Genomic DNA, 26,146 nt, shown 5'->3' with positions numbered 1-26,146 from the left:
ATTTTAACTAAGGTGATGATAGCCTCAGTTGTTTTCCTCTGAGGGGCGTTCCCCTTCTTTCCCCCCGTCTGCTACCTCTCTCCCTCTGTGGGAGCTCCACTTTTTCAACTACTTCTGTGATTTATGACCCCTCCATCAGATACATCCCATGGGTCCTCCCCCGGCGCGCACACAGCCCTGCCATAGTGACTCCTGACTAAAATGGATTAGGTGCAGTTATCCGCAAATGGATCCTCGACTACCTCTGTCCTGTTAACTCACTAGCTAAGACGTCGCCTGGTGTGTGTGCAAAGGTGGAGTGGGCCTGAGCAGCTCACTCTGATCCGTGGCGTCTCTGTTTGCCCGACGTAATTACCTGTTTTGAATGAGTTAATAGCCATAGGAAACCCGTTTGCCAGGGATAAAAGGGACAGTATCTGACGTTCAAAGCGATGAGAGGGTTTTAACCACACTGGGGTGTGTGTGTGTGTGTGTGTGTGTGTGTGTGTGTGTGGGGGGGATACTTTCCTTTATGCACTCTCGAAAGGGAAGAAAAAAAGTTTCCTTATCAGGTATGTACTTAAAAGGATCCCACTGCTGGAAGCGCACTGTCTTGGGGGAAAGCGGAGAGAAAGATGAAAGGCTTTTGTTAAAAGTGACGCTTGGCCCAGGTTTCCTGTGCATTGCCTAGACTCCCCTGTCCCTCCCCGCCTGAGTGCTCGGCTCTCTTCCTCCCACTTTTGCCTTCTCCGCCTCGCAAAGCTGTCTTTGAGGGGGGAAAGTAAACCCCTCTTGCCGCCTGCCGGTGTTAGATTAAATACCGAGATGGCGACAGGAAAAAGGCAGGGAGGAAAAACAAAAAAAAAAAAAAACAAAAAAAAAAAAAAGAAAGTGCCTGCCTGCCTAACTGGCTGGCAGGCTGGATTGCTGTGCTGGGGTGAGGGATGTTGGAGGAGAGTTATCAGGTTGGCGACGGAAACTGCCAGTTAGTCAGCAAGACTCCCAATCCGGTGTAGTCCAAACATGCCGCCCCGGATTTTCGATGACACGGTAATCTGTCCCAGGGAGTTCAGGGTTGATCTAAAAAAGAGAACTCATCTTTTTCTCCCTTATCACACCGACATAGCTAACTGGAGGTGCCTAAGGCCACTAACACAATAACAAGAGAATAAAATGATCTTCTTGAGGGAGGTTGTATTGAGCGCATTTTTCATGGCTGAACTATGTCCTGGTGGGCTTTAATTCGTCGGTAAACACAGAGTCAACAGCGCTATTGGACATCTTGCAGAACGCATTTCCTTTCATTTAAAATGTGCAAATCATATGCCTCTTACGCGGGAAAATAGCGATGATATGACTTCCGGGGAGCTGTGAAAATTGGAGACCCGTGGAGCCATTTGGGGGCTTCTTGAGCCGCCGAGACAAGGTTTCTGAGGGATGTGAAGGAAGTATCAAGAAACAATGAATGTAAGACTTTATGTCTTGGCTTAGTTCCCCTATCTCCCTCTTTTTCTGCTCTCTCTGCCCTGCCTGCCTGACTAATCAGGACTGCTGAGAAAAATGGTAATAGCTCGCATGCAGTGACAGTGCCCTGGCAGGTTTGTAAGCGCTCCACGAGGGAGAGAAAAAAAAAGCAGCCAGCACTATGCATCCTAGAAATGAGACTCAATAAGCACAATAATGTGTTTAACTTGTAAACTAGTGTGGGTGACAGATTACGGGCGGTCCGGCAGTGTGGCGAGAAGCCGACGTCTCAGCCGTTCACCTTTTGCCTCTACATCTGTCCTGCTAATGGGCTCCATATCCACTTCTCTGCCAGCCCGATAGAAACCCAGCTCCTAAAATCCTCAGGCGAAGCGCTCATTCCTCCCCTCATTCTATTTCCCAATTAGACGAGAGGGCATGATTAGTTTATTAGCAGTAGCAAAAGCTCCGGCGAATGTGTTTGCGGATTCTTAGCCGTTAATGAGCAAATTCAAACCCTATGAACGGACGCGAGTGGGAGGGGGAGGTTATTCACGTGCTTGCTTGGCTAATAATAGGGTCCCAAAGACAAAAGATGGAGGAAATAGCATTATAGGGGGGGGCGAGGGGGGGGGCAGAACAATGGAAGCCTACCGGCGCTCTTAATGGCATGCTCTTTCATTTTGAAAATTGTTTCCCTTTTGGAATTATGTATGCTCGCCATCCTCTCCTTCAGGGTTCAGGCAAAGCGTATATACACATACCCTTCTTCCACAGCCAGCCTTGCTAGCACCAGGGAATAGAGGCAGGTCTTGAAGCACAGGAGACAGTAGTTCCACCTGTGGGAAATGAACTCCAGCGCAACCCTCTCTTTGTTTTCCCTCTGACTTGGCAGGCTTAACCACCTCTTTTACAAGCCAGGTAAATTGTTCATTAGGGCTGAGGTAAAAGGGGTGTTGGAGGTGTTACAGAGAAGGATTTTTTTTTTTTTCCCCCCTCACACGGTGGCTGAGAAGTGCGAAGAACAAACAAGTCAGAGCATTTGTTCAACGGTGTAATCTACACATCAATTATCCTGCCGAGCTAATTAGCACCTCGGCATACCCCAGGTACCTGAGCACTCACACATGCTCGACTCTTTCAAGCCACTGATCAAAAAAAGGAGAGGATTGACAGAAACACGGGGAGGCAGAACCCAAGGGTAGGTGGGGGGGGGGGAGCCTTAGATCAAAATTTCCTTTTTACTTACAGTATATGGAGACTACACAGTGTGTGAATGTGTGTGTGCATGTGTTGCACCCATACACATCATGCCAATGAAGCTGCTCAATTATGTAGGCTATGTGTGTGTGTGTGTGTGTGTGTGTGTGTGTGTGTGTATAATATACATATACTTGTATATATATACGTGTATATATATGTGTGTATATATACTTGTATGTATTATACATATATATATATATATATATATAATATACCTACACACATATGCCTGAGTCTTAGCTGATAGTAAGAAATTCAAATGTTAGTCCCGATGTAACCTTTCTTTTTACTTCCCTCTGCATGGAGTTGTCAAACCTGAGGTCCACTCACACAAAGTATTTTCAGTAGTGTAATACTCGTGTTACAGATTACTCCAAAATACATTGTGCTCATATAAATGGACACAACAAGGCATGTAAAGGTCAAAGGTAGACAAAAGTATTTAATCGGTATTTAATGAAGCATAATGATCGGGAAAATGAAATTTCAGTGGCAGAAATTGAGATAATTCTGCTGTTATAAACCAAACTAATCAAATAAATAGGTATATTAAGGGTCATACCTTTAAACATGGAGGTGGTTGCTGTTTTGAACTTTACAGTTAAGGTCTTAGCTTTCTTATTAAGGTGTTGCACAGTATGTGAAAGAGCCCTAGGTATCCACACCCCCCCCCCGCTCGCTCCCCACCTGCTTCCACCCTCAACTCCCACCATGTAATTAAAAGTGTAGTTTTCGCCCTCCTGCGGCTAGATAAGAAAGACAGGTACAACATGAAAAAAAAAAAAATGCAACTGGCAAAAGGGAAAAAAGGAAAACAGAAAAAAGGAAACAGAATGCCTCGGTCTGCTCCTGTTTACTCCCACCCACGTCATGTATAAGCCATGGGCTCTGGGGCCCCCGACTGCAGCGCTGTCTGTTTGTGCCTTTTACCGAGATCGAGGGAGAGGTTAAGTTGTGTCATCTCGCTGCTGTCTTACACCTGGCGTACCTTGCCGCTAGCACTGTCTAACACACACACACACACACTCAGATGTGTAGCGTACATAGGAAGGTGTGCAAAAACTCAGATCCAGTCGGTGATCACAATAAGGTCGCGAATATGAACTAAAATTGATTCAGGAAAGCATTAATATACGTTAAATTGTTAGAATTAAATATTAAAATTCTTCTTATATGTAATGTACCTTATATTTAAAGTACATCACGGTGTATAACAGTCCATAAAGACACTTACCGAAAATGAGTGTAGACCTGATTGTAAACAGTCAGGTGCTGCTTTGTTTGCAGCTTTTGGAGTCCAAGCTGATACTAGAACATCATTTTTAATGAACCATGCATTTCCTGCAACAGATATAAAAGTCAGTTAACCTATCAGTATATCCCTGTCCACATATAAAGCCTGCTTATGTAGATATTAGTCCCAAAGGGTGAATATCCCATAGTCAACCTTTAGACGTGTGAGTGATACCACCATGAAGGTCCTAGAAGCTGTCAAGATTTGACTGAAAAATCATGTCCAGTGTGGAAAAAAAAGAGCTTCCATGAGAAGTTTTTCGACACTCAGGTTGTTGCCGTGACAGTAAGCGAAGCCCCCTATCTGTCAAAAACCCCCCCAGGCTGGTTGGTAGCTAATTGGGAGGTTGGTAACAGTGTCGGGGAGAGTCGCCTTTCTCCAGAGGGCTCTCCCTCTCTGCAAGGGCCCAGGCCACCTCTCCAGTGTGTGAGTGTGTGTGTGTGTCTGTGTGTGTGTGTGTGTGTGTGTGTGTGTCACTTACTGATTGGAGGGCCCAGTTTGCCGGTTGCCTGCTGTGGACAAGGCACACACACACACACACACACACAGACCCCATTTCCTGGTGCTTGTTTGGTACCTGGTGGGGATGCTATTCAGGTGACAAAGATCTGTTCTGTGTGTGCGTGTGTGTGTGTGTGTGTGTGTGTGTGTGTGTGTGTGTGTGTGTGTGTGTGTGTGTGTGTCGTAGGGGTAACAGATGTGATTTTACACTCTCATTACCATGTGAATGAGGCCCCGGGCCCCCAGATTGGCTCGGACCAGAGAGGAAGAAGAGGACTCAACCCTCCTCATCCCCCCTCCTCACCCTCCTGTGGCCCCTCACCTGGACCCCCATCCCCCCAGTTCATCTTGTCTGATCTCTTTAGTCCATCTGATGTCCCTGCTTGACTCCCCCTTCTGTTCCCCCTGAACACACACACACACACACAAACACACAGACACACATACTGATCGACCTTTAAACAGCTGGTGACTGGCAGAGTTTTATGACGGCATGAGGTCTCACTCTCCCCTGTTTTTCCTGGTCATTTTCGGCCCCAGTTCGAGATGTTTTACTACTTTTATTTTAAAAAGAGAGCAAGAAAGCAACATCCCCTTATCACCGAAGACCATAATAACCAGGCATTTCATCGGAAAATTTCCAAAATCACACAAACTCTCTGCTGTTGCTTTTGAGGAGTATTGAGGCCGGAGTGGCGGGAGTGAGAAGTGGCTGTTTTAGTTCTCAGGTGCTGTTTTGCCGAGATAAAAGTGGCCATGGCCCTGTCACTGTGGACAAGAATGCAAAACAACCTTGGCCAGATCAAACCGGCTGCTTTTGCTGCGATCTGGCGGCTTGCTCAACAGTTTTTGGCATCTGAGGAAAAAGGTGAAAGAGTGTGGAATAAATGCCCGTAACCTCACTGATGTCTCAGCAACAGCTGCAGTGGTTAAAAAGTCGGGGTGAAAGGTGGAGGAAGAAGATTTCTGCTGCTCGAGAAATCAAAAAAATGAACGAGCCTTTGATATTAAGCTGTTTTTGATACACTGAGTGCATTCATAGTTTTCCCCGGCTGGCCCTGGTGGGAATTCAACCCCTCGCCCTGGCAGCGTTGGTGCCTTGCTCAACCCACAGACCAAATGAGGATACTTTTCAATTCATGTACTCGTCTCCCAAATTGAAATCTTCCAGCCTGGATTCCCTGGATTTTTAGCAATATTAAAAGATGAACTTCAAGCAGTGATTAATTTTTTTTTTTTTTCTTCCAAAATAGATGCATAGCATTTGCGAAAAGAAGCCTTCATTTGTTTCTTTTTACCGGCTGGATCTCATTCTCTCTCCTCCTGGCGAAGGAAATCGGCATCAAAAGCTTCTGTTAGCCGGTAATTACAGCTCAGGTTCTGCTTAACTGTTATTAACAAAAAAGTACAGTAATCTGGCCTGGCAGTGCAATATGTTACCGTAGCTTTCTAATTAATCTTACAGGGAGCGTAATAAATTTACAATATCAGATTGGTGCAATACTGTATATAGATTTATTAAAGCTTTTAATCAGTTCTGGCAAAATTAATTTTGCAATGATTGCTTACATTTGAATTTGCATATACTTAGTGCAAGTAATTTATTTTTATAGATTCTTTTTTATTAAAACGAGGCACGCCGGGGCCGTCGGGGATGAAGAATTGCTGGATTTTGCTTCTCTGTGCTACGAGGAAAAGAGTTTCCTCGGAGGTGCGGGGGCAGGTGACACATCACCTGTCCTAATAGCATGTGACTGGTCACCTACTGTCAGCTTTAGTTAGAGGCAACTAACCTGAGAATCTGACCAAACATGCAACGCCGGCTTTCAATCCTCAGCATGACAGACACATTATGCCCTCAAGTTTTTTTATAAAAGTTGTGAGGGATCTTCTAATTAAAGCCGCGCAATGGGTTTGGAAAGGTTTGGAGCGTCGGCGCGTTTGACCAGATTTGATTTTTTGTTTTTTTCTTATGTGGACTGAGATCATACATCAGAGGAAAAGTCATCCAAAGGCAGTAAAATTCCCTCTTAGCTGATAATCTGGTGACCTAAGACTAACATATTATCACATCAATCAAATTATATCATTCCCTGTTACTAATTATTTATTGCACCGACCAGAACTTGTACTTGAGATTTTTTGGGTCAGCGAAAAACTATTCCTCGGTTAGATTTCTGTAACACCTCATACATTACTCAACCGGTGGCCTGTATTGTGCAACTTGCTTGAAAAGTTAGGAATGTAAATGGATTCAGGTGGATGCTGTGATTTGTTTCCGTCTTCGTCCTCGATCAAAGTAGATCTTTTGCCTTCGTCACCTTCCCCTCCGTCTCCCTGTTTTCCACTCTTGTAAATACTCACAACGACACGGGGCCTACGGAGAAACACACACCGAGGTGCACAGGAACACAGACGCACACTCCCACACACTCACACTTACACACACACAAACACACAGACACACACACGGGAGCAGTGTAGCACTTCCAGGGCAGATAAGAGTGATTCATAAACAGATGAACCTAAAGCAGATGTGTTATCGCGGTGGCGCTGCGCACAAAGTACTGCAAGGTCACACCATTCTCATGGTTGCCTTCACGCACATACAAATGGACACACACACACACACACATAAAACCAGCTTCCATATGAAACACTCAGACCTGATAACAGAAGGCTGTGACTATCAATTTGTCGCCCTCTCCCTGCTCCAACCCAAAACCTAACTTGATACAAGCACCTGAGTGTGTGTTAACATGGTGTGTGTTTGTGTGTGTGTGTCTCTTTCTCTCGCTCTCTCTCTCTCTCTCTGTATATATATATATATGTGTGTGTGTGGGGTTTTTTTTGTTTCATGCGTGTAAGCGTGTGCTTCTATTTATAAAAAATGTTCTGCATGCCATCTCATCATGTGTGTATGTGCGTCTATTTTTATGAATGCATGTTGCTGCCGCGTCCTACATGTAGGTGTGTGTATATGTATGTGTTTTTGTGTGCTTAGGCCAGGGCGTGGACTCGTGGCATTGAGCCACGGTGTCCCTTTGAGACTGGGCAAGAGGAGGAGGAGGAGGAGGAGGAGGAGGAGGAGGAGTGGAAACGAAGAGAGAGAAAGCGGGAGAGAGAGACTGTAGGCTGTAGAGGAAGAGGAACGATTTAGATAACAGTCTCAGCTTTTGGCACGCAGGCATACACACACACACACACACACACACTCACTGCTATCAGAAACACATTATTATTGGAGAGAGCTGACCACAGGAGAACCCTGGCAAGCACTCTGAGATAGGCTTTTATATTTTTCTCCCTCCCCAGGGAAGAATTCATGAATTAAATCTTTCTATTAAAGGTAACCCTTCCCTCCTCCCACAAGAATACAAACAAGAAGAGAGAAATATATTATTCTGGGGCTGCAACTAGTGATTATTTTCAATGAATCAATGAAATTTTGGATTATAGATTAAATGATCAGTTATTTATTCTGTAAAACGTCAGAAGTCGAGAAAAATGCCTATTGTAAGCTGCCAGATGTCAAGGTGACATCTTTAAATTGTATTTCAAAAGTCAAAGATCCTAAGTTTACACTGATGCAGCAAATTCTACGTTTCAAGACGCTGGTGAATGTTTAAAACTGGCAAACATTTGGCCTGTTTGCTCACAAGATGAAGTAAGAGATCAAATTTGTTGTCGATTATTTTCTGTTGCTCTTCTAATTGATCAGTGATTATAAAACAGGAACGTACAACTTGTGCCTGGTTGCAGATGAAGAGTTTGCATTAGCTCCGTTATTTGGGAAAAATTTACAACATGCAAGTTGACCAAAAACTTAAACAGCAACTAAAATGTGATTTTATTTGAACATTTGTGCTGTTTTTTGTTTTTCTTATTTGGGAAATATTAAATTTTTGCCTCAAGTATTGCCACCCATTCCCTTTCGTATGCATGTTTATGGCATTAATATTCAGCTGAGAACATGCATGTAAACACATATCTGTCCCGTTATTATGGCAAGACAGATTCCACACATCTGCCTTATTACCAATGTTTTCTGCTCAATATTAGAGTGCAGGTGCTCTTGTCACAGTAGTTGCCGCCTCTGCTGCCGCTTGTTCTTCATTCTTTGCAATTTACATTTATACATCGGCGCACACACAAAGCCCTGCAAATTTCAAATAGTTTAAAGTACTCGCTGCATTCATTCAGCTTGGAGCATAAAAAGGGCCTTTATGGTGGAGGGGAAATTAGCAATGGTCTCCCTTTATGTGTGTGAGAAGCGCCGCTTTGCCTGCGACGACTCCAAAACTGGAAGCGGTTCACCCAGCAAACGTTTTCTTTTTTTTTTCTCTTTTTTTTTTCTTGTCAGAGTGTGTGTGTATTTGGTTAGTTACAGTAATTACGGCCCAATAACTGACAGCCAAAACCAGGCAGGAGAAAGTAGAAGGGGGCTGTTTTTCCTCAGTCACGCGCAGCCTCGCTGCCGAACATCTGCTGAGAGATTTGCATATTAATTAACCCATATTAACTCTAATTATTCTGGGAAATGATCAAATAAATTAAATTTTCTAATTTTAACCATTTTTCCCCCCTCTTCTCGTTGCTTGACGTCTGTCAGGGTAACGTCAGGAGGCAAGGAGAAGCTCACCTGAGCAAGAATGAAAAAAAATATATATTCTGCCACCCCCCCAACACACACACACACTTCCTCCCCCCTTTCTTCCCTTCCCTACTAACCTTTCCCCTCCTCTGTTCTTCTTCTCTGAATTCTCCCTCCCACTCTCCTGGCCTGGGAGTCCTGAGGGCAGCCAGGGGAAGCTTTTGTGTGTCTTTTTTATTCTTCTTCTTTGGCTTGTGTGACGGGGAGGAGGAGGAGGTGGAGGGGGGGGGGGGTTTACTTCGAACATTTGTTGGAGGCAGGAACATGTGTGAACTGGGGGAGGGGGATGAGTGAAGGGGGGACACAGATGGTGAATCCATGCAGGACCCAGCAAAGGTGGGACCTCTGAGCTGTTGAGCAAACCTTGAAGCTTTCTCTGCCTCCCTCTCCCTCCCCAGCCTGTTGCTCGGGCCTCCTCGGCAAATAAATGGGACTTTAATTGAATTAGAGTCAGTGCTGCTGCGAGGGTCTCCTCCCGGACAAAACCCAGTAGTGATTTGACAGATGCGTGGCGACGTGCTGGAAGTTTCCCCATCTCACAAAGATCTCACAAGATCACAAAATTTTCCTCAATCTGATAATCTCTCTCTTGTTTTTTTTGTTGTTTTTTTTTTACATTCACACCGCTTTAATCATTTTAAGATATTTGGGCCCTAATTCCAGAGACTGATGCAAAGGAAAGCAATGATCCCAAGGCTTTTCGACAGTCATGCAGTAAAAAACAAAAAGATATGTTTGCCGGGGTGATGGCCTGATGGTTTTAGTGACTGGACTCACTGATGTGAGTTGTCTGGGTTGTCACCATGCTGACGCTTGCGGAGAGACGCACTTCACTGTGAAACTTGATTTGCTCTTACTCTGAAAACAAAAATGATTAGAAGCATCTCTTAAACACCTATATTGTCAAACACTGTCGTCTTCAACAACTCATACCAGTCAAACACACACACACAGTCACTTCACTTTTCAGTGACGCCCCTCCCCCTCTCTATAGACATACACATGCGCACACACACACACACACTGCCCAGACAGAAACACACACACACTCCCAGGTTGCGTTTACACTTCACTGAGTTTTCACCATTCATCGTCTCTCCCAAGTCGCCCCCTCCCCTGCCTGGCCCTCACCCCTCACTCTCTCTCTGTCTCTTTTCAGGGCTTTTGTTTGCCCTCTGCCACCGTCCTTTCACCGACTTGGCCCTGATTTGCCCCTTGTGCTCGATCGCACCATTATACTGAGACAAGATAACACAAAATATCCAAACATGTCTGCTATTCTTTTGTCTGGCATTGCTTGTGTTTGATTTCACTTCTGAACAGCAGAAGTGTACCCTTTTTGAACGGAGATCAATCCTCTGAGATTCATTATTTTGAACACAGAATTGACATTGTCTATGAAATTTTTCTAGTTTGGTCCATCAGTGACTTTTGGTTTAGCCTTTAGTAACAAGTAACAATCTGTTTCACCAAAGTGGTTTTGGATTTAATTCAACTGTTGGACCTTTTTGGCTAAAAAAGGGGGGGGTAGTCAGATATGTTTGTGTTATCACTGTAGTTACTGACTTTGAATGTTACTGACTGTGAATGAGTGTTTAGTTTTTTCTGATGGGATGTCTTATTTTTGAAGACGAAACGGGACACAACATGAGATAAAAGACTGGGCACAAAAATCAAATATCAGCACCAATAAGCGATAAAACGGAGAAAAAAAACCGATGTCACCAAGGCCCTTTAAAACTATGTGGAAGAATCAGTTGTTGATGTAAAAATGAGGTAACTGAAGTGAAGAGCTGTGTCTTGCTGTAGGTGTGAGGTTTCCAGCAGACAGGAGTAAGACTTACCCGAGGAAGTGCTTAAACTGTTGCAGACAGGAACAATGGCAGACAAAAGGTCACGACGAGAATCCGCTACCGCTGGCCATAGCCACGAGGCAGCGACCTCGCTTCCACCTTAATGCCCTCCCACACACACACACACACACACACACACACACTGACTAACCGAGCGCTCCTGCTTCCCCATCTCCCTCGCAGCCATCCAGGTGATCCGCTTGGCTCACATTCATGAGACAGGGAGCGAGTGCGAGCAGTTATCGTCCAATAGGGAGAATGTCCTGGCTCATTATCGGCGTAGGAGGCCGAGCGTGTCACCTGGAGCTAAGCCTCGACACTCGACTAAAAAGTCAGCCGGGGTTAGCGTGAGAGTGCGAATGTGGGTGTTAGTCATTCTCCCCGCAGCGATCACCTCCACCGTTGGCCTGTTGAACACAAAAGAGCTCCTCTCTGGCTTCTCTCCGGCTCTGAGACTCCAGCAGTTAAAATACAACTTAAGTTATAATATCAAGTTAAAATACATTGCAGCTCTGCGCGGCCTCGGAGATTGCAGCTTTAATTAATTTAAAAAGAAAGTTAGGAAAAGTAAGGATGTTTTCCACCACGTACGACCAAACGTCTGCGGTTTAAGGAGCTCTGAGCCGGGCCTGGGTGTTAGAGAAAAGGATACGTGTGGGTTTGCATGACTTGAGCTGTTCCGTTACATTTCAGAGGTTCTCAGCAAATGAGGCTTTATACACCTCTAGAAGACCTAAATGTAAATTCGGCTATCAAAGACTCACCACTTGGGTGAACAGAAGCTCGTTTTTCTGACGTTTTATTTGGTGTCACGCACTCCAGCATACATACAAAGTTTCTTTGACGAACAGACGCACGGGGTCAGCATCAAAGGCTCAAGTCGGTGGCCGCGTATTCCTCTGACTTCGGATGCCTTTGATGGCAGCGTGCGGTTCGACAACTGTTGTCAGGAGCACATACGAAGTGAGTTATCTCTGGGTTTTTGCAGGACTCGATTATGACTCCAACATTAAAGGCATCTTTGATCACTGCGGCAATTCGTTCACTGTCAAACCTGACACTTTGTAAATACAATCATTTTAGATTTGGTATTTGTTTCCCTGCACTAAATTAATGCCACTGGCTTCTCAGTATCTGCAGAATACCCCTGTCACAGCTGAAGTATTGCCTGTGCCATTGTCCTTTTTCTTCTTTATTTCTTCTTTATTTTCTTCTTCATCAAAGAAATGATGAGATTTTAATAAGACTTTCTCCGTTGCTCTCTGGTTCTCTCTCAGCCTGTCACTGCTGATGCTTCTAGTCGTCCTAATCAATATACAATATTCCTCTCCTCTCTGTACTTTTATTTTGAGTGACAGAATAATGCCGGGCCTGTGAAAGGGTTATGTCAGATAGTTTAAAACCCAATATTAAGCAAGAATTGTGCTGTTAAATTGTGTCATTTTAATTATCTGCGAAAATCAAGCCAAAGAGGCTCCCTTTATTTACCTTAAACGGTGGGACAGATTGAAAAAAAAGAGAGCGAATGAAGAAAGAAAACAGGTAGCGATAGTTTGTAAAACGTCAGCTGTAATTGCTTTTGTCAAGGATGACACTTAAGGTAAGAAAAGGAGAGAAGAGGCATTTGAGAAGTAAGCATTTTTAGAAAGTAAACATCTTTTCTTTGTCTCTCTCTCTCTCCTCAGCAACACAAAAGGCCGATAAAGAGTGAGGTGGAGGGGGGGGGGCGCTGCCTGTGAAATATTAGTAGGTTAGAATTACTTTGTTGCATGACACAATACCAATAGATGCTTCATGCTTAGAGAGGGAGAGGCTCTTGTCAACGGTGGCACCTAAACAATGGCGGCTTTCTTGACGTTAATACTACACGTTTGACTTGACGAGCACCCCACTGTCATTTTGCCTTCTTGGAGGTATACGTTGAATGCGGAGGAGACAGCTGACGTTCGGAGAAGATTGCATCTGCTGTAGCTTTCAGAGACAGTTCAACGCCCACATGCTTGAATTTTTTTCTTGAGGACAAGACGTCACAGGCGATAAGAAGAAAAACCAGCAGGAGACAGAAAATGGTTCAAACTGGTCGCGAAAATCAAACACAAGCTCCACTTTGCTCCTGCAGGATTTACTTTGAAGTCCTATATTCTCGCTCATGCCCTGAAAGTTTGTTGCAGAGGGTCCACCATGCTGCATTCCCTCATTCCCTACGTGGGAGTATAGAAGTCAGAATGGTGTGCGTTGCTGTGGTGGATGTGTTACTAAACAAAAAGAAGCTCCCTCACTCCTTTTATTGGGGAAGAATAGGCCCTTTAAAACCTGTCCAGCCTTAGATAATTTCATTCAGCCGGCCCCTGCTCCACCGTCATTGAATCTGCATCTAGAGATCAGGTTCACAGGGACGGGTTGATAGCTTCCCAAGCCTCTTGGCCTTTTGTTCTACCAGCCCTGCGCTGCTGCCCCCTCCTCTGGAAGTTGGGGGACAGAGAGCTGATGGGACATGGCTAAGAAAAGTTCAAAACCACGGGGTTGATAGGGTACAGAGATTCCAAAATGATAAATTAATAGTTTTTAGTCGACTTTGTGAGTTGAGAGTTCCCTGGGCTTTGACAAACTTCTTAGTGACTCGATCATCTAGATGTTTGTAGTTAAACAGGTAGGCTTTTCTCTTTCGAAAGACATATGTAACTTCTCAATAAGAGGAACAGTATCAGTTGTACGAAGGTAGATGTAGACCACCCAGGAATTCCTAACGTCTCTCTCCGCTCCTGGGTCTCCAGCCTCGGTTGCCTTTTTTGTCATCTCCAAGGAGCATTACTGAGTCTGAACTTGCCTAAACCCTTGTGATCACACCTCTTGAAAAGGTTTTGTTTCCTCCGTCGATTGGTATTCGAGTCACCGCACTCCCACCCTCCTCCCCCTCCTCCCCTCTTGCCTGCCTGCCTGCCACCCTCCTCCCCCTTGCCTCCCCTCCCACATTTGAAAGCCCTGTTTTCATTTTAATTTGCACCTGTTGTGCAGTTGTTCGCTGAAGGCAAGTGCAGACCAGTCAATCGTATGGAGACGTGTTTGGAGGAGATGTGGGGAGGATTATCTTTTCATATGTATAATGTCTTCAGAAATGTCATGCGTGAACTTCATCTTGTTGGCGCTCTTGATTCTGGGAAAGTTCAAGAGGCAGGGACACTTTCAGGCCTTAGTAGCTATAGTTTTGAGACAAAAATGGCCCAAATTAAGCTTGTAGATTCCTTACAGGGTCACAATGTAAGGCATTTAGCATATTTTACACTATTTATGCACTAATATTAAAACATGGCATGATATGTCAAAGCTATTAGATATAAATCTGTGGATTCTCACTGAAGACTCTGCTGACTTATGGGCTTGTGGCAGTTTTTTTTTTTTTTTATTACTCAGAAACATAAATTCAACTGAAGCACGTTTAAAAAAAAAAAAAAAAAAAAGAAGCCAGCACCTTCACTATGGCGGCCCAAACTCCAGGCCCTCCCATGATTGGCTCTTACTGCAGAACATTCTTGTACAAGCTGCCAATGAGGTGTGTCCCCATGCCATGCTTCTGGCTCGCCCAGTGCTCCATCTGCACTCCTCCAATAAGTCTTCTGACGTCCTTTTCTGCCACGATTTACGCTGCGGCCGATGGCGGCGACTAATTTGCACGCAAGCCACCTTTGATTGAGTTCACAGCCCTTATTTACAGGCCGTCTATTTTAAGGAAAGCAGGCATATGTCTGGGACCTGAGTGTTGTTGAACCAGGCAGGCCCTGCTGATGCTGCTCTGGAGTTTTGAGTGTGTGTGTGTGTGTGTGTGTGTGTGTGTGTGGTATCTATGTCAGCCTACCTCCCTGAATGTCTGCAGTCAATCGGCCTCGAGGCTCTGTCGTGTTTCTGTGTTTTCATATGTTAGGAAACCTTCATATTTATGTTCGTGGTTCACTGGCAGTGCAAATGCGGAGACATCTGAGGGGTACACGCATTGAATAATCCAAATTACTATAGGTTAAGCCTTCTGTATGCATAGCAACAACATTTGTGATATCGCATGTGCTATGCGGAGCATCTCAAATGTGACCGGTATGGGCCAGAGCAGAGCCATCCTGAAAGGTGCAGCTCGTTGGCATCCGAGGCATGTGAGTAGGACTGAAAATTAGTGGCTATTTTGGCTTGCATCTCCTCGACAGCTGCCGAGGAGTCTGCCCACCGTTGTGGTTCAGTCACAAATTCCAGTCGCGGATGCTGTAATTGGGGTGTAACCAAAAAAAAAAAAAAAGGGCCTGTGCCTTGGAGGAAGCAGTGGTGTGTGGTGACCTTTTTAATCTGGCAATACACCTCAATTTCCAAAAAAAGTAACAATCCATTTTCAGACTCCTCTGTCATTTATGTTTAGGGTTTAATCACTTAGCTGACACTCAAAGCTGGAAAAAGTCTCACAAATGTTCCTATAAAACATCACTAAGAAACGCTTGAGGAGGTCCAAGCATGAAAGGATCCATTTTTGACAGGTGTAATATTAGTATTGTATCATAAAGATCGCTGTCACTCAAACTTCTGGCAAATTGACTCCAGGATATCCCCAGGTTATTTAGAACGTCTACACCGCAGTGTTTCTCTGCAGTCCTCTCCCAAACTCCCCTTCACTGACCAGACTTTCCCTTCCTTTGTTTCTCTTTGTTCTACAGCTCTCAACTATGAGAACGTGGTGGAGACAGGCTCAGAGACGGAGGAGGAGGACAAGCTGCCGGTGTCTGAGGAAGACCCCCTGATCAACGGCACAGGCAGCCCAGCCAGCCTCACCAACCCGGAGGCCTCGCCACGTGCAGAGAGCCACGGCCTGCTGACCAAGGAGGAGGAGGACGACGAGATGCGGGACAGCGGCGTGGAGCACATTTGGCCCGACAACGACATGCTGAGTGCCTCAGTTGATGGTACTGGTAAGTGTCTCAAATCAGATGGTGCGGAGATGGACTCAACCTCATTGTTGAGTTGAGTTGGTGGGAGGAAGAGATTTCCATACTATAAGTTGGCTAAAAGGCAAACGGATGATTCTTAATTAAATTAGGGTTTTTCCATTAGGTTTCAATCTCAGTTTGGTTGAGCAAAAAAGTCATGGCTTTGCCCATTGAGGTTCATAACCAATCAGATTATTCTGGCCTCCCTGAAATGTTTGTGAAACCAAATCTGCAAGAAAACAAGTTCCAAAGGGAGATTTCCACTATCTGAGAAAGTTTACCTGCACTCTGCACGAAATTAGAGAGTAAACGATGAAGATAAGGTATCATAAAATGATAAGGTGCCCCAAAATAACCTTAGTTTTCAATATTTCTCAGAGATCTGGCTCAAGAAACACATAAAATCACTTCTAGCTTGTGATTCAGGTGAGCTGTCAGTCACAAAAACTACCAGTAAGCTGACTTTCAGATACTTGATTGCGACTGTGTGCGCATCCTGCCACTCGCGGTATCATCTTATACCTTAAGCCGAACCCATCTGGTGCCCAAGTAGACTTCAAAAAACCCCACCGAGCATTTCGCAAACACTGCTTGAGCCGGGTCTGACGGCGAAGCCCCGACAGACATGATAAACAGGTTCTCTGTGAGTGACAGAGAAAAGTCCCGCTCTGAGCCAAGCAACAAAAAATATTTACTGTAATGTATAGCCTCGCAAAAATAAACAAAAAAAAACGCGAGCCGCAGAAAATGAAGAGCGCGAGGAGGCGAGAGTGTGGCTGATACGATTCAGTGTTTCAGCCTGCAGATTCTGCGGAAGATGCGAGACGTGAGGTTACTTTTAGTCAAACTGTATCAGATGTTTACGGTAATTTAACGACCTCCAACGGTGACTGATGCCATGCGATACCTCCGCCCTAACAAGCTGCTTCATCCCAGGCAGGTGACACCTTCCCAAACTTGACTGACTTATCCTCTTTTGTTGAGCAACTCCAATTGCAGGGGCCCCAGTCACGGATGCTTGAAAGATAAATACTTTTAATTAGGGGGCAGGGTATAATCATTAAAGGAAGCCAGACTGCTGCAAAAAGTCATTAACAATCTTAAATGAAATTTTTATTTTTATGATAGCCATTTACATGTATAATAAGAGTCAATGATTCTTGGAAGCATGTGACAGGAACAGAGTATGGCGAGAAGTCATGTAAGACAGCCCATTTAAATGAGCTAGGCTTCGCTATTCATTTCTGCTAATGAACTAGCTGTGCACAGTGCCGAAAAACGGGGGAACATTCAGCAGTCTTAAATTTTAATATGGGGGAAAATTGCACATTTATTAGGGATGAAAAAAATCTTAGTGGGTATCAACATTTGCTTCTCCTAAATAACAGTTCGTATTGGCTCCTTAAGGGGGGAAGAAAGAAAAAGACAGTTTGGTAAATAAATCAAGATAAAGGATAAACAAGCTGTCGTTGCATACGGTAATTGTTTATTTGATAAAGACCCGCGGTGCCATAATGTCTGTAATTCAACTATGTTGCAATTCCCAGATAATATGCTTCTTGTGTGATAAAGTGTCTGACATATTTCGGAGAGCAAGTCAAGTTCATTAGAGCATTTGGGAGTCTCTTTCCCAATCTTGCGGGTGCTGTGTTTCCCAGCCTGTTTTTTTTTTTTTTTTTTTTTCTTCCTCGGTGCCTTGGTGTCTACAGTGATACCTCAGCACATAACTTAGGCCTGAGATAAGTTAGCACCCTCCCGCCTTCCCACTCGGACTGATTTGGTCGTCGAGACTTTTTTACACGGGTCCTGCGAGTGTCAGTGAATGTAACCGGTTGTAGGTCTTCAGATGTTTGGGAATTGCAGTGGAAAGCCCGAAAACGTCACCTAAAGCACAAACAGGCGCCTTTCGGGACTCATTTCATGTGTTGTGATGCTTTAGAATTGCCATTAGCTTTGGAGTTTCACAGCCCAAATGATTTTCTGAGACATGACTGCTGCATGTAAGAAGGAAAGCAAAAAAAAAAAAAAAAAACCGAAAAGAAAGAAAAAGAAAAAAAAAAAGTTTATCACCAAGCCTCTTCTGATTCCAGGGCACAATCAGAGTCTTGTGTCTGGCGTTGTCCTTGACATTCCTCCATCCCACTGCGAGGCTGGACGCGATGTGCTGGAAAGCATGACATCATTATCACTGACAGACATTTTCAAATAAATCACCTGCGCTCTCCCTTTGCCCTTTTTAAACTCTTCTCTGGGGCGTCAGGAGGATTTCTGACTTAGCATTGCAGCAATCACAGGCTGTAGAAATCCCACTTTTTCCCTCACGTTCGCTGGACTCTGGAAGATTATTCGCTGCATCCTGGAGACGCATTGTTTGAAAACATAAAATCTCTCTCCTTTGTGCCATTTTTGCCAGATTTAGTCTCCTGTTTCTGATAAAACAGTGCTTCTTGTTTTCTTTGCGCATTTCTCACATTTTTGTCTTATTAACTTGTCACCTGCTGTACCCAGGAGTTTCCCATATTTTTCAGTAAGTGCCGTGTTTCTGATGCTCTTCACCCTGCCAAGAATAAAACTCGGAGGAAAACACTTTGGCTATTCTTCGGCCGTAAAATGCTCGAATTTGAGAGAATGGACAGCTTCACTCTCAAAATATCACAACTGGCATCAGCTTTCAGAAACCTGTTGGAGTAAAATTTCGTTTTATTTTTCGGAGATTCTGAAACTGTTGAATGCTTTACTCCAACATGACAGACTCAGGATGAATGAGGCTAAAAGCAGAAAGGCAGAACTTTAAAGCGCTTGCGACTGCGGTGACCAGCCATAAAAGTAGGAATGTTTTCAAAATAAACAGCATCAGAGCTGCTATGAAAATAGGTGGAATTACGGTCTGGCCAAGGTATTCTGGACTCCTCCTGGGTCCGGAGTCAGCTCTCAGACCTCTACATCGCTCTTCAAGGAGGTGTGTACCTTACCGCCTCAGGTCTTCTGTGATTTACTGCTGAAAAAACACACTTTTCCAGCATTTAGTGGACAGTTTCATCGAAAATGCTTTCCACGAACCACGACTAGGCACATATTTGTGGCATAAATGACTACAGAGGAAATCAAATCCCCCTTTTTTCCCATGATTTTACATTACTTGTAACATTTTTTTCACATTGTGAAAATTTTACATCCTGCTCTGTGAGATAAAGTTGTGAAATTGGCCATTTCCTGTAAAATCTTTGTGTAAAAGGGGGCTGTAGAGCAGCAACATTACTGCCTTTTCTTACTATAGAAAGACCAGGCACCCAGCTCACCACAATAACACTTTGTCCCATTTGAATGTAGTTCAGCACTGGCATTGATGCATGCATGTATGTGTGCCAGAGGCCATAGCAGAGAGGTGTATGTGGTATTAGCCTACCTCCTGCTGGAAGCAGCAGTCCCTCCCGTCAGACCACAGATAACAAAAGTTCTCCAAGGTAAATAGGGGAGAGTGGAGGGGCCAGTAAATCCCACTGGTCATCCCCTTGCGTCAGACCAAAAGTATGCAGCCAAATTTGATTACCCAGAGCGAGCCCAGTGCCTACGAGGACGCAGAAGTGCGAGGGAGTTTTGACCGTGTTCAGCGCGAAAGGAGTAAGGCTTTCATACATGCTGATGTCTGATACGTGTGGGTATATTTTGATCTGTGGTGGAAGGTTTTTTTTATTCTGTTTTGTTTTGTCCTAGCTTAATTTATGTTGTCTAAAACCCATTTATTTTCTCGTACTGCGCCTGTGGTTTCGATGCTGCTTGGCAAACGTGCAATCAAATGTACAGAAAAAAAAAAAAGAAGAGGAAAAAAAAAAATCCTAGCAAGGGGAAAGTTAAACTAGGACAAGGCCCTCCAGAAGAGTCTGTCATTATTCTCTGGAGCCATCGACAGGGGTATTTATCATTTCACCGCAGAAGCCAAATCTTTAATTTCAAGACAAGCCTGATTTGCGAGCCTTAGAAAGCATTCCACAACTATTAAGCCCATTGTTTCCAACTAAAAATAAAAATTCTTTTTGCTTCTGGCTTTTGTGTAGAGTAATGTAAGCAGGATAACATTATTATCAACAATACACCCACCACCTTTCCTGTAATATCTCAGCCAGGTTTCTCGATGTAGGCGCTCATCCTGGTGTAATAGCCAAGGGAGAGTCAGATACATCAGATCCTGCTGTGGACCGGTTAAGAAAAAAAAATAAAAAATCTTCACAATGCAACACTTGTAACGTCCTTGCAGGAGCAGCAGAGCAAGAACAGATGCGTGTAAGGCACACAATGCAGGTTTTTTGTTCTCTCTTTTTTTTTTTTTTTAATACAAAGCCCCCGTGTTCTCGGAAGCACCTTGATTTAATTTTTACCGACGAGGCAGGAAGGAGGGACCGGGGGCTCCTTAAGCTGATTGTCCAGTCAGTGTCCTCCTGTCGACCGTGAAGGAATGAATTTGTCAGAAGAGGGTTTGTTTATGAGCCTGTCAATCCACTGTTTATTTACAGCTGCCTCACCTGTGCCAGGACAATATCTGCCTGTCTGCACAGACTGGGTGCCATTATCCCGATTGGCAGTAAGAAGCTGTTCCGTTTAAAGCAATGCTCCTGGAGGTTTAGTTATTCAGACGTGTCTCTGAGGCAGGGCTTCTTTGGGACAAAGAAAAACTCTGAATGGTTGAGGTCAGCCTTGGGTGGGTGGAACCAGAAATGGTGAAATAACAGATATACTGTATGTAACCAAGATCTGCAAACTCTGCAATGCCTTGTAGCAGGATTATTTTTATGACGGGGCATTTTTTTTGGAAAGAAACATAACGAGTCGAATCCATAAATAAATACGTAACATTTTCAGATTCTTGGCTCTGTTCGTAGCAGTAGAAGTCTATGAGAGTTCTGTGTTGGGAAAAGTGGATGGTGAAGGCGTCACTCAGGTGACCCCTTCCCCTGGTTGTCCCTTACCCTTTAGGATTATCTGCGTAAGGCTGTGAAATAATAGCTTCCTGTTTTATAGCTCCTGTTTGAACTGTTTAACTGTTCCACTGGGCTTCAGCCTGAAAATTCTTCACCAGAAAACATTAATTCTGTGGCTCCACCCACCTGAGGTTTACCTCAACCAATGAGGTTATTTCTGCTTCCAGAGCAGCTCTGCCCATGAGAAATGTTTGTGCAACTAAAACTCTTAATTTGTGGTTAAGGGTTGTATTCTTTTTAGTTAAGAGCAAGGCACCAGCTCTCTGCCAGGGGTTGTGGGAAATCAAAAAAATGTGTGCGCTCACAATACTCCAAGCAGCTTTGGATAAAAGCATCTACCAAATGACATATGATAAAACAAGCGTGATCCTGCATGCGGAGGATTGCAGCGGTGACACAGCCAGGGAGTAATAAGCTCAGCCTGCGTGTTGGCTGGAGCTCTATGATTGCTCAGGTGGATGTGCTCCATGTTGTATTTAATCGCTCTGTTTGGCAATTGAAGCTTTCTTCGCCTCCCCCACCGCTTGTTGTCATGTTAAAGGTAAATAAGTCACTGTCTGGCCCAGATGATAGCATTCATTAAGCATGCCGAACAAAGCCGCGACGTGCCGCGATGCACAGCGGTGCCTTTATTGCTTTCTCCATACCTTCTTTTTAGAGGCCTCCTTCTCAGCATTTGTTTTGCATGGTACACCGAGGTACTCACCCTCCCTTCTCTCGCCCCGCCACCCCTCTTTCTTCTTTTCTGTTCCTTTGCAGATGAAATAAAAGATGACTTTGACACCCTGGGGCCCGACGCCACCTTGCAGGCAGTTGGAAACGGTACAGGTGAGTTGACGCAAGATGTTGAATATGTGTTTTTTTAGTTAGCTGTTGCTCTTTTCCTTTAACTTTCTGTCCCTGTTACCTTAGTTGCGACATGCTTTCCCAGCCTTTTTGTCTTGCGAGCACTGCTTGCGACCAAATGACAACAACAAAACAATGACATCCAAAAAACTGTGAGCTGTAATTAGAGGGGAAATCTTGTCCTGCTGACACACTGACCATTAAGACAAATCCCTGGATGTTTACAGGCAGCCGGAGTGATTCTCATTTTTATAACCTTTGTGTACACATGCTGTTTTCAGCCTTCTTGGTTAGCTGAGTGAGTCTTTGCATGTGTTTGTGTCCCGTCGCCTGCTCCTGGTGCAAGCGAACCCTACCTGCCATTTTTCATTAAGCCAAAAAAGCTGATTCGCAGCCCCCCGTCCCCCTTCCATGATATTATCCTGGCCGCCCTGACAATTGGCCCCGGATGCTGTTATGGTAAACCAAACTCACCCCACAGAACGCCACACAGCCCTGCCTCAAAAACCCTCCCTTCAGCTTTAATTACCATTACTTTATCCTGGTCATGGTGTTTTCTTCTTCACTTTTTTTCCTCTCTCTGTTCTGAAAATTCGAGCACAGAAAATGTTTTCTATTTTGACAGCTTAAAGGACTTTTGGGAACAATACTGCTGTACCGCTGTGGAAGCTGCCTGCCATTAGATCACATATGATTTCATTTAAAGATCTTGAGCAGTTTGATCACGTTCCGGTGCCAAAGCACACTTTGATCCAGGTGATTTCCTCCTTCGCTGGAGGAAAAGTCGGTCATTTCTCCTTAAAGATACACGTTACATTTATATTTTTCATCCAGAATGACTCAAAAAGAAAAGCAAAGGTGAAGAATAAGTTCTGATTTTATTTAGTTGAATGTTAGCGGATCTCGGTGGGTTGCGTTGACTGAATGTAAAACATGAAGTAAACATCTCATTGCCCTCAAGGTTTTTAGTTTTAGGTCCAGAAAGTGATTGCACCAAGCCGCATCCTGGTCAATAATCACTCAATCTTAAAAAACCACTTAAAAAAAAACTATCATCACAACACTGGGTCTCTCACAATTAGCTTAGCAGTCTTCAAAAGGCACAAAGAGTCATCTAATGAGAATGCTGTAAATCATGCTATCATGGAAATCAAAAGCGATCCATTGGCACCGATGACATTTCAATGCCATTTTTGACAACCAAGTATCTACTACCTTGACCTTTCACAAATTGGACCGCAAAGTCATCACGGCCTAACAAATCGCTCTTTAAACCTCACCTTGGCTCACGGTCTAAAAGCCTAATTAACAGGGGATGAAATCTGATGAGACTTCACTCGTTTTTTTTGGTCCAACATAGCCAAACAGCCTCCAGAATCTCTAGGATGTAAACAGTGTGTGAGTACGAATGCGTGTGTGTGATTTTTGAAAGTCGGCCATCCCCCTGACTAATGAAGGCTGCTGATTTCTTTTAGCTCCGGTTTGTTTTTGGAGGCAGCTATCTCCACACTGCAGCTTAAGAGTTTCCCTGAAGAGAAGGGACTGGGAAATAATTTGAGAAAACGCATTGTGTGGCCTCAGCACTTTGGCTGGCTTAAGATACATTCTGCTCAGCTATGGCAAAGCATGTCTCTCTCTCTCTCTTTTTTTTTTTTCCCCTTCTCTTTTTTGCGCTGGTTTGTGGTTTGGCCTTGGTAATCTGTTCAACACAGAATCAACAAAAGCCACAGTCTCTTGATTGACCTTATATGTAAAAGTCGATACAAAGAAACGTGGCTCTGTTGCTGATTAAGCCGGGCTTGTGCGTGTATGTATGTGTAAGAGTGTCTTATCCTTCTTTATTTTACAGCCCTGAACTCAAAATCAGATTTTATGTCATGAGTAAATTAGGTCAGTGAATTCTTTTACAAGTTGTTCTTCAGGAGCTCATGGTAGCGCGTTTATCTCTGACTTTTGGCTGGATTAAGTTACAATTCTTATTTTAGCTGCCATGGCATGACAAGCAAACCCAGTAATTTAGATGTATTCTCCCTGAAAGCGCGGCTGTAATGTTTTAGGGTGGCTGTCCTCATCACATTTCCACCAAGATGTTCCCAATATCCTCCTGTAAAACATTTCTCTGGGGAAGAAATGAATCCAATTTCTTCCTCCCCCTCTCTCCCTCCGTCGGTCTCCTCCTTCACCATTTTTCTTTCTCTCTGCTCCTCCTCTTCAGTCAAGAGCGTCGATTGCACTTCAGAGTTTGAGGACTTCTTCGCCAAGCGGAAGCTGGACGACGGCGACAGCCACGTGGTGAGCATCGCCGAGTACCTGCAGCGGGGGGACACGGCCATCATCTACCCAGAAGCCCCAGAGGAGCTGTCCCGCCTGGGTACGCCGGAGGCCACTGGACCAGAGGAGAACGGTATGAATCCTGTCAGGGCTCGGCGGGAGGGGTCACAGGTGGTAGCAGAATGGTTTTTGTTTTTTGGTTTTTTGTTTTTTTACCGGGAGACTGTTGGTTCAACGCCGCAGAGTGACCGAAGATAATTTAGGGAGGGAAAAGAGTAGGTGATGAGGTGTCCGAGAACAAGGCCCTGAGCATACAGCTTGTTTTTTAAAAATATTTTGAATAAAACTCAGGTTAAATTAGTCAAGATTAGAGCTGTTGCCTCCATCCTACTGTAAGATTACACCCAAAATATCTTCAAGGCGTTACATTAGTGTTTCCAATTAGTGTGCCAACAGCATTGGCACTGGTATAAGAACATTTCAAATGATACCCAGCCCTAATTCTTTTTCATACTTTTAATATAAAATTATAAAACTCGACGTGCTTGATACTGAACTCGGCGTCTTGTAGCATGAATGTTGCGGTAACAGCAGCGGCGGCGGCAGCGGCAAAGGCCAGCAAAGGTTAAAAAAGAAAGGAAAGGAGTCTGGACAGAGTAGCAGCTCTTGTGCTGACACGACTGGGCAGCTGTTGGTCCCACAGATTCACCGGATGCCTCGGTGTTTACCTACAGTCTTAAGCAACAGCTGGGCAGGGGCTTGAAATCAGATAGCGCACCTCTGAAGCTTCCCAGAGGGAAAGAACTGAGGGGGGTTTTGAATTGGAACAGGCTCATGATTCATGCTTCAGACATGATGAACGTGTCAGCGAGACAGACATTAAAAAGTGTGGGCAGTTTAAAGTAATTAGGAAGGTATGAGGAATTATGCCTGTGTGTGTGTGGACTAGTGATTTTGTATATGTATCTTTGTGTTGGTGGACGGACAGCGGGTCATGTGCCGGTTTGTTCCTATGTCAGGGAAACTGAGACTGATAAGAGAGCGAGTGCTATATGTGAAGCTGCACAAGTGTGTGAGTGCGTGTGTGAGGAGTCGGGAGGAGGTCGTAGTGCGGCGGATGCCAGCCTGACACTGTGGCTCTCATGTGGAGCAGATTGCAGAGATAACTCCCATACCACTCTGGGCAGCCCGCCCGTTAGCTGCCATTGATTTGCTGACCTTTTGGCCCGCTTTCCCTTCCCCTCCTCCCGCTGTCTCCCGTGCAGACCTGCCACCTGGAACGCCAGATGCCTTCGCCCAACTGTTGACCTGCCCCTACTGCGACCGGGGCTACAAGCGCTTGACATCGCTGAAGGAGCACATCAAGTACCGTCATGAGAAGAACGAGGAGAACTTCGCCTGCCCCCTGTGCAACTACACGTTTGCTTACCGCACTCAGCTTGAGCGGCATATGGCCACACACAAGCCCGCGAGGGATCAGGTGAGAGGAGTTTTCAATTTTTTTCTTCCTCATCCCTCCCTTCTCTTTCTATTTCTTCCTCCTCCTCCTCCTGCTGTCTCATTTTATATCTAATGTACTCTGATCCCTCGGAGAAGGGAGATCATTTTTTCTGATTGGCAATCATTATTAATTTTTCATGGCATTTTGAAGATGCAGATCCTTTAATGGTAATAACTTTAATTGAGGCCCTAAATGGTTTTTTGATGGCCCTCCCTGATATGATTTTCCAGTCTCATGTTCACGATCGAATGATTGTGTTAATTTCCAATTTGGAAATTTTTATCAGCTCCTTAACTTCACTTCACTCCTGGCCTTTAATGTTCTTCTGGTGCAGTGGTAGTATTCCATCAAACCCCCACCCCCAACTTCTAATTTCATGCACTGCATAAACATCTGTGTATACTTGAATTTTCTCCAGCGATTTACATCCTATATGTCTGAAATATAATGTGAGTCTGCTGGCAGTTAGCATGAATCACCTTAAAGTCCTGTGAGGTGAATACACATCCAGCAGTCATGGGTGTTTAACTCGCTTGTCAGCTTCAAGTTGAAGATGGGGGGTGAGATAGATTGTGGCAAAAAA

The 26,146-nt window shown here is 44.5% G+C and overlaps 1 protein-coding gene across 6 annotated transcripts in view; it reads left to right on the top strand.

The window, feature by feature from the left end:
• Nucleotides 1–26,146, top strand: part of zeb2b (zinc finger E-box binding homeobox 2b) — an 81,374-nt gene that overhangs the window by 43,647 nt on the left and 11,581 nt on the right. For 3 of the 6 annotated variants that reach the window (XM_040142119.1, XM_040142117.1, XM_040142121.1), the window contains 4 exons: nt 15,700–15,951; nt 21,705–21,773; nt 24,007–24,195; nt 25,328–25,542. In XM_040142119.1, coding sequence (XP_039998053.1) covers nt 15,700–15,951; nt 21,705–21,773; nt 24,007–24,195; nt 25,328–25,542 — 725 coding nt within the window. Of the gene's footprint in view, nt 1–15,696; nt 15,952–21,704; nt 21,774–24,006; nt 24,196–25,327; nt 25,543–26,146 lie in introns of all 6 variants that reach the window. The other 3 variants (XM_040142118.1, XM_040142116.1, XM_040142120.1) reach the window with 1 other exon arrangement.

The sequence above is a fragment of the Xiphias gladius genome, chromosome 13 (genome assembly GCF_016859285.1).
Source record: "Xiphias gladius isolate SHS-SW01 ecotype Sanya breed wild chromosome 13, ASM1685928v1, whole genome shotgun sequence".
NCBI classification, from domain to species: Eukaryota; Metazoa; Chordata; class Actinopteri; order Istiophoriformes; family Xiphiidae; genus Xiphias; species Xiphias gladius.
Note: the sequence above shows the minus strand (reverse complement) of the source record. Positions and strands in the feature narration are given on the sequence as shown.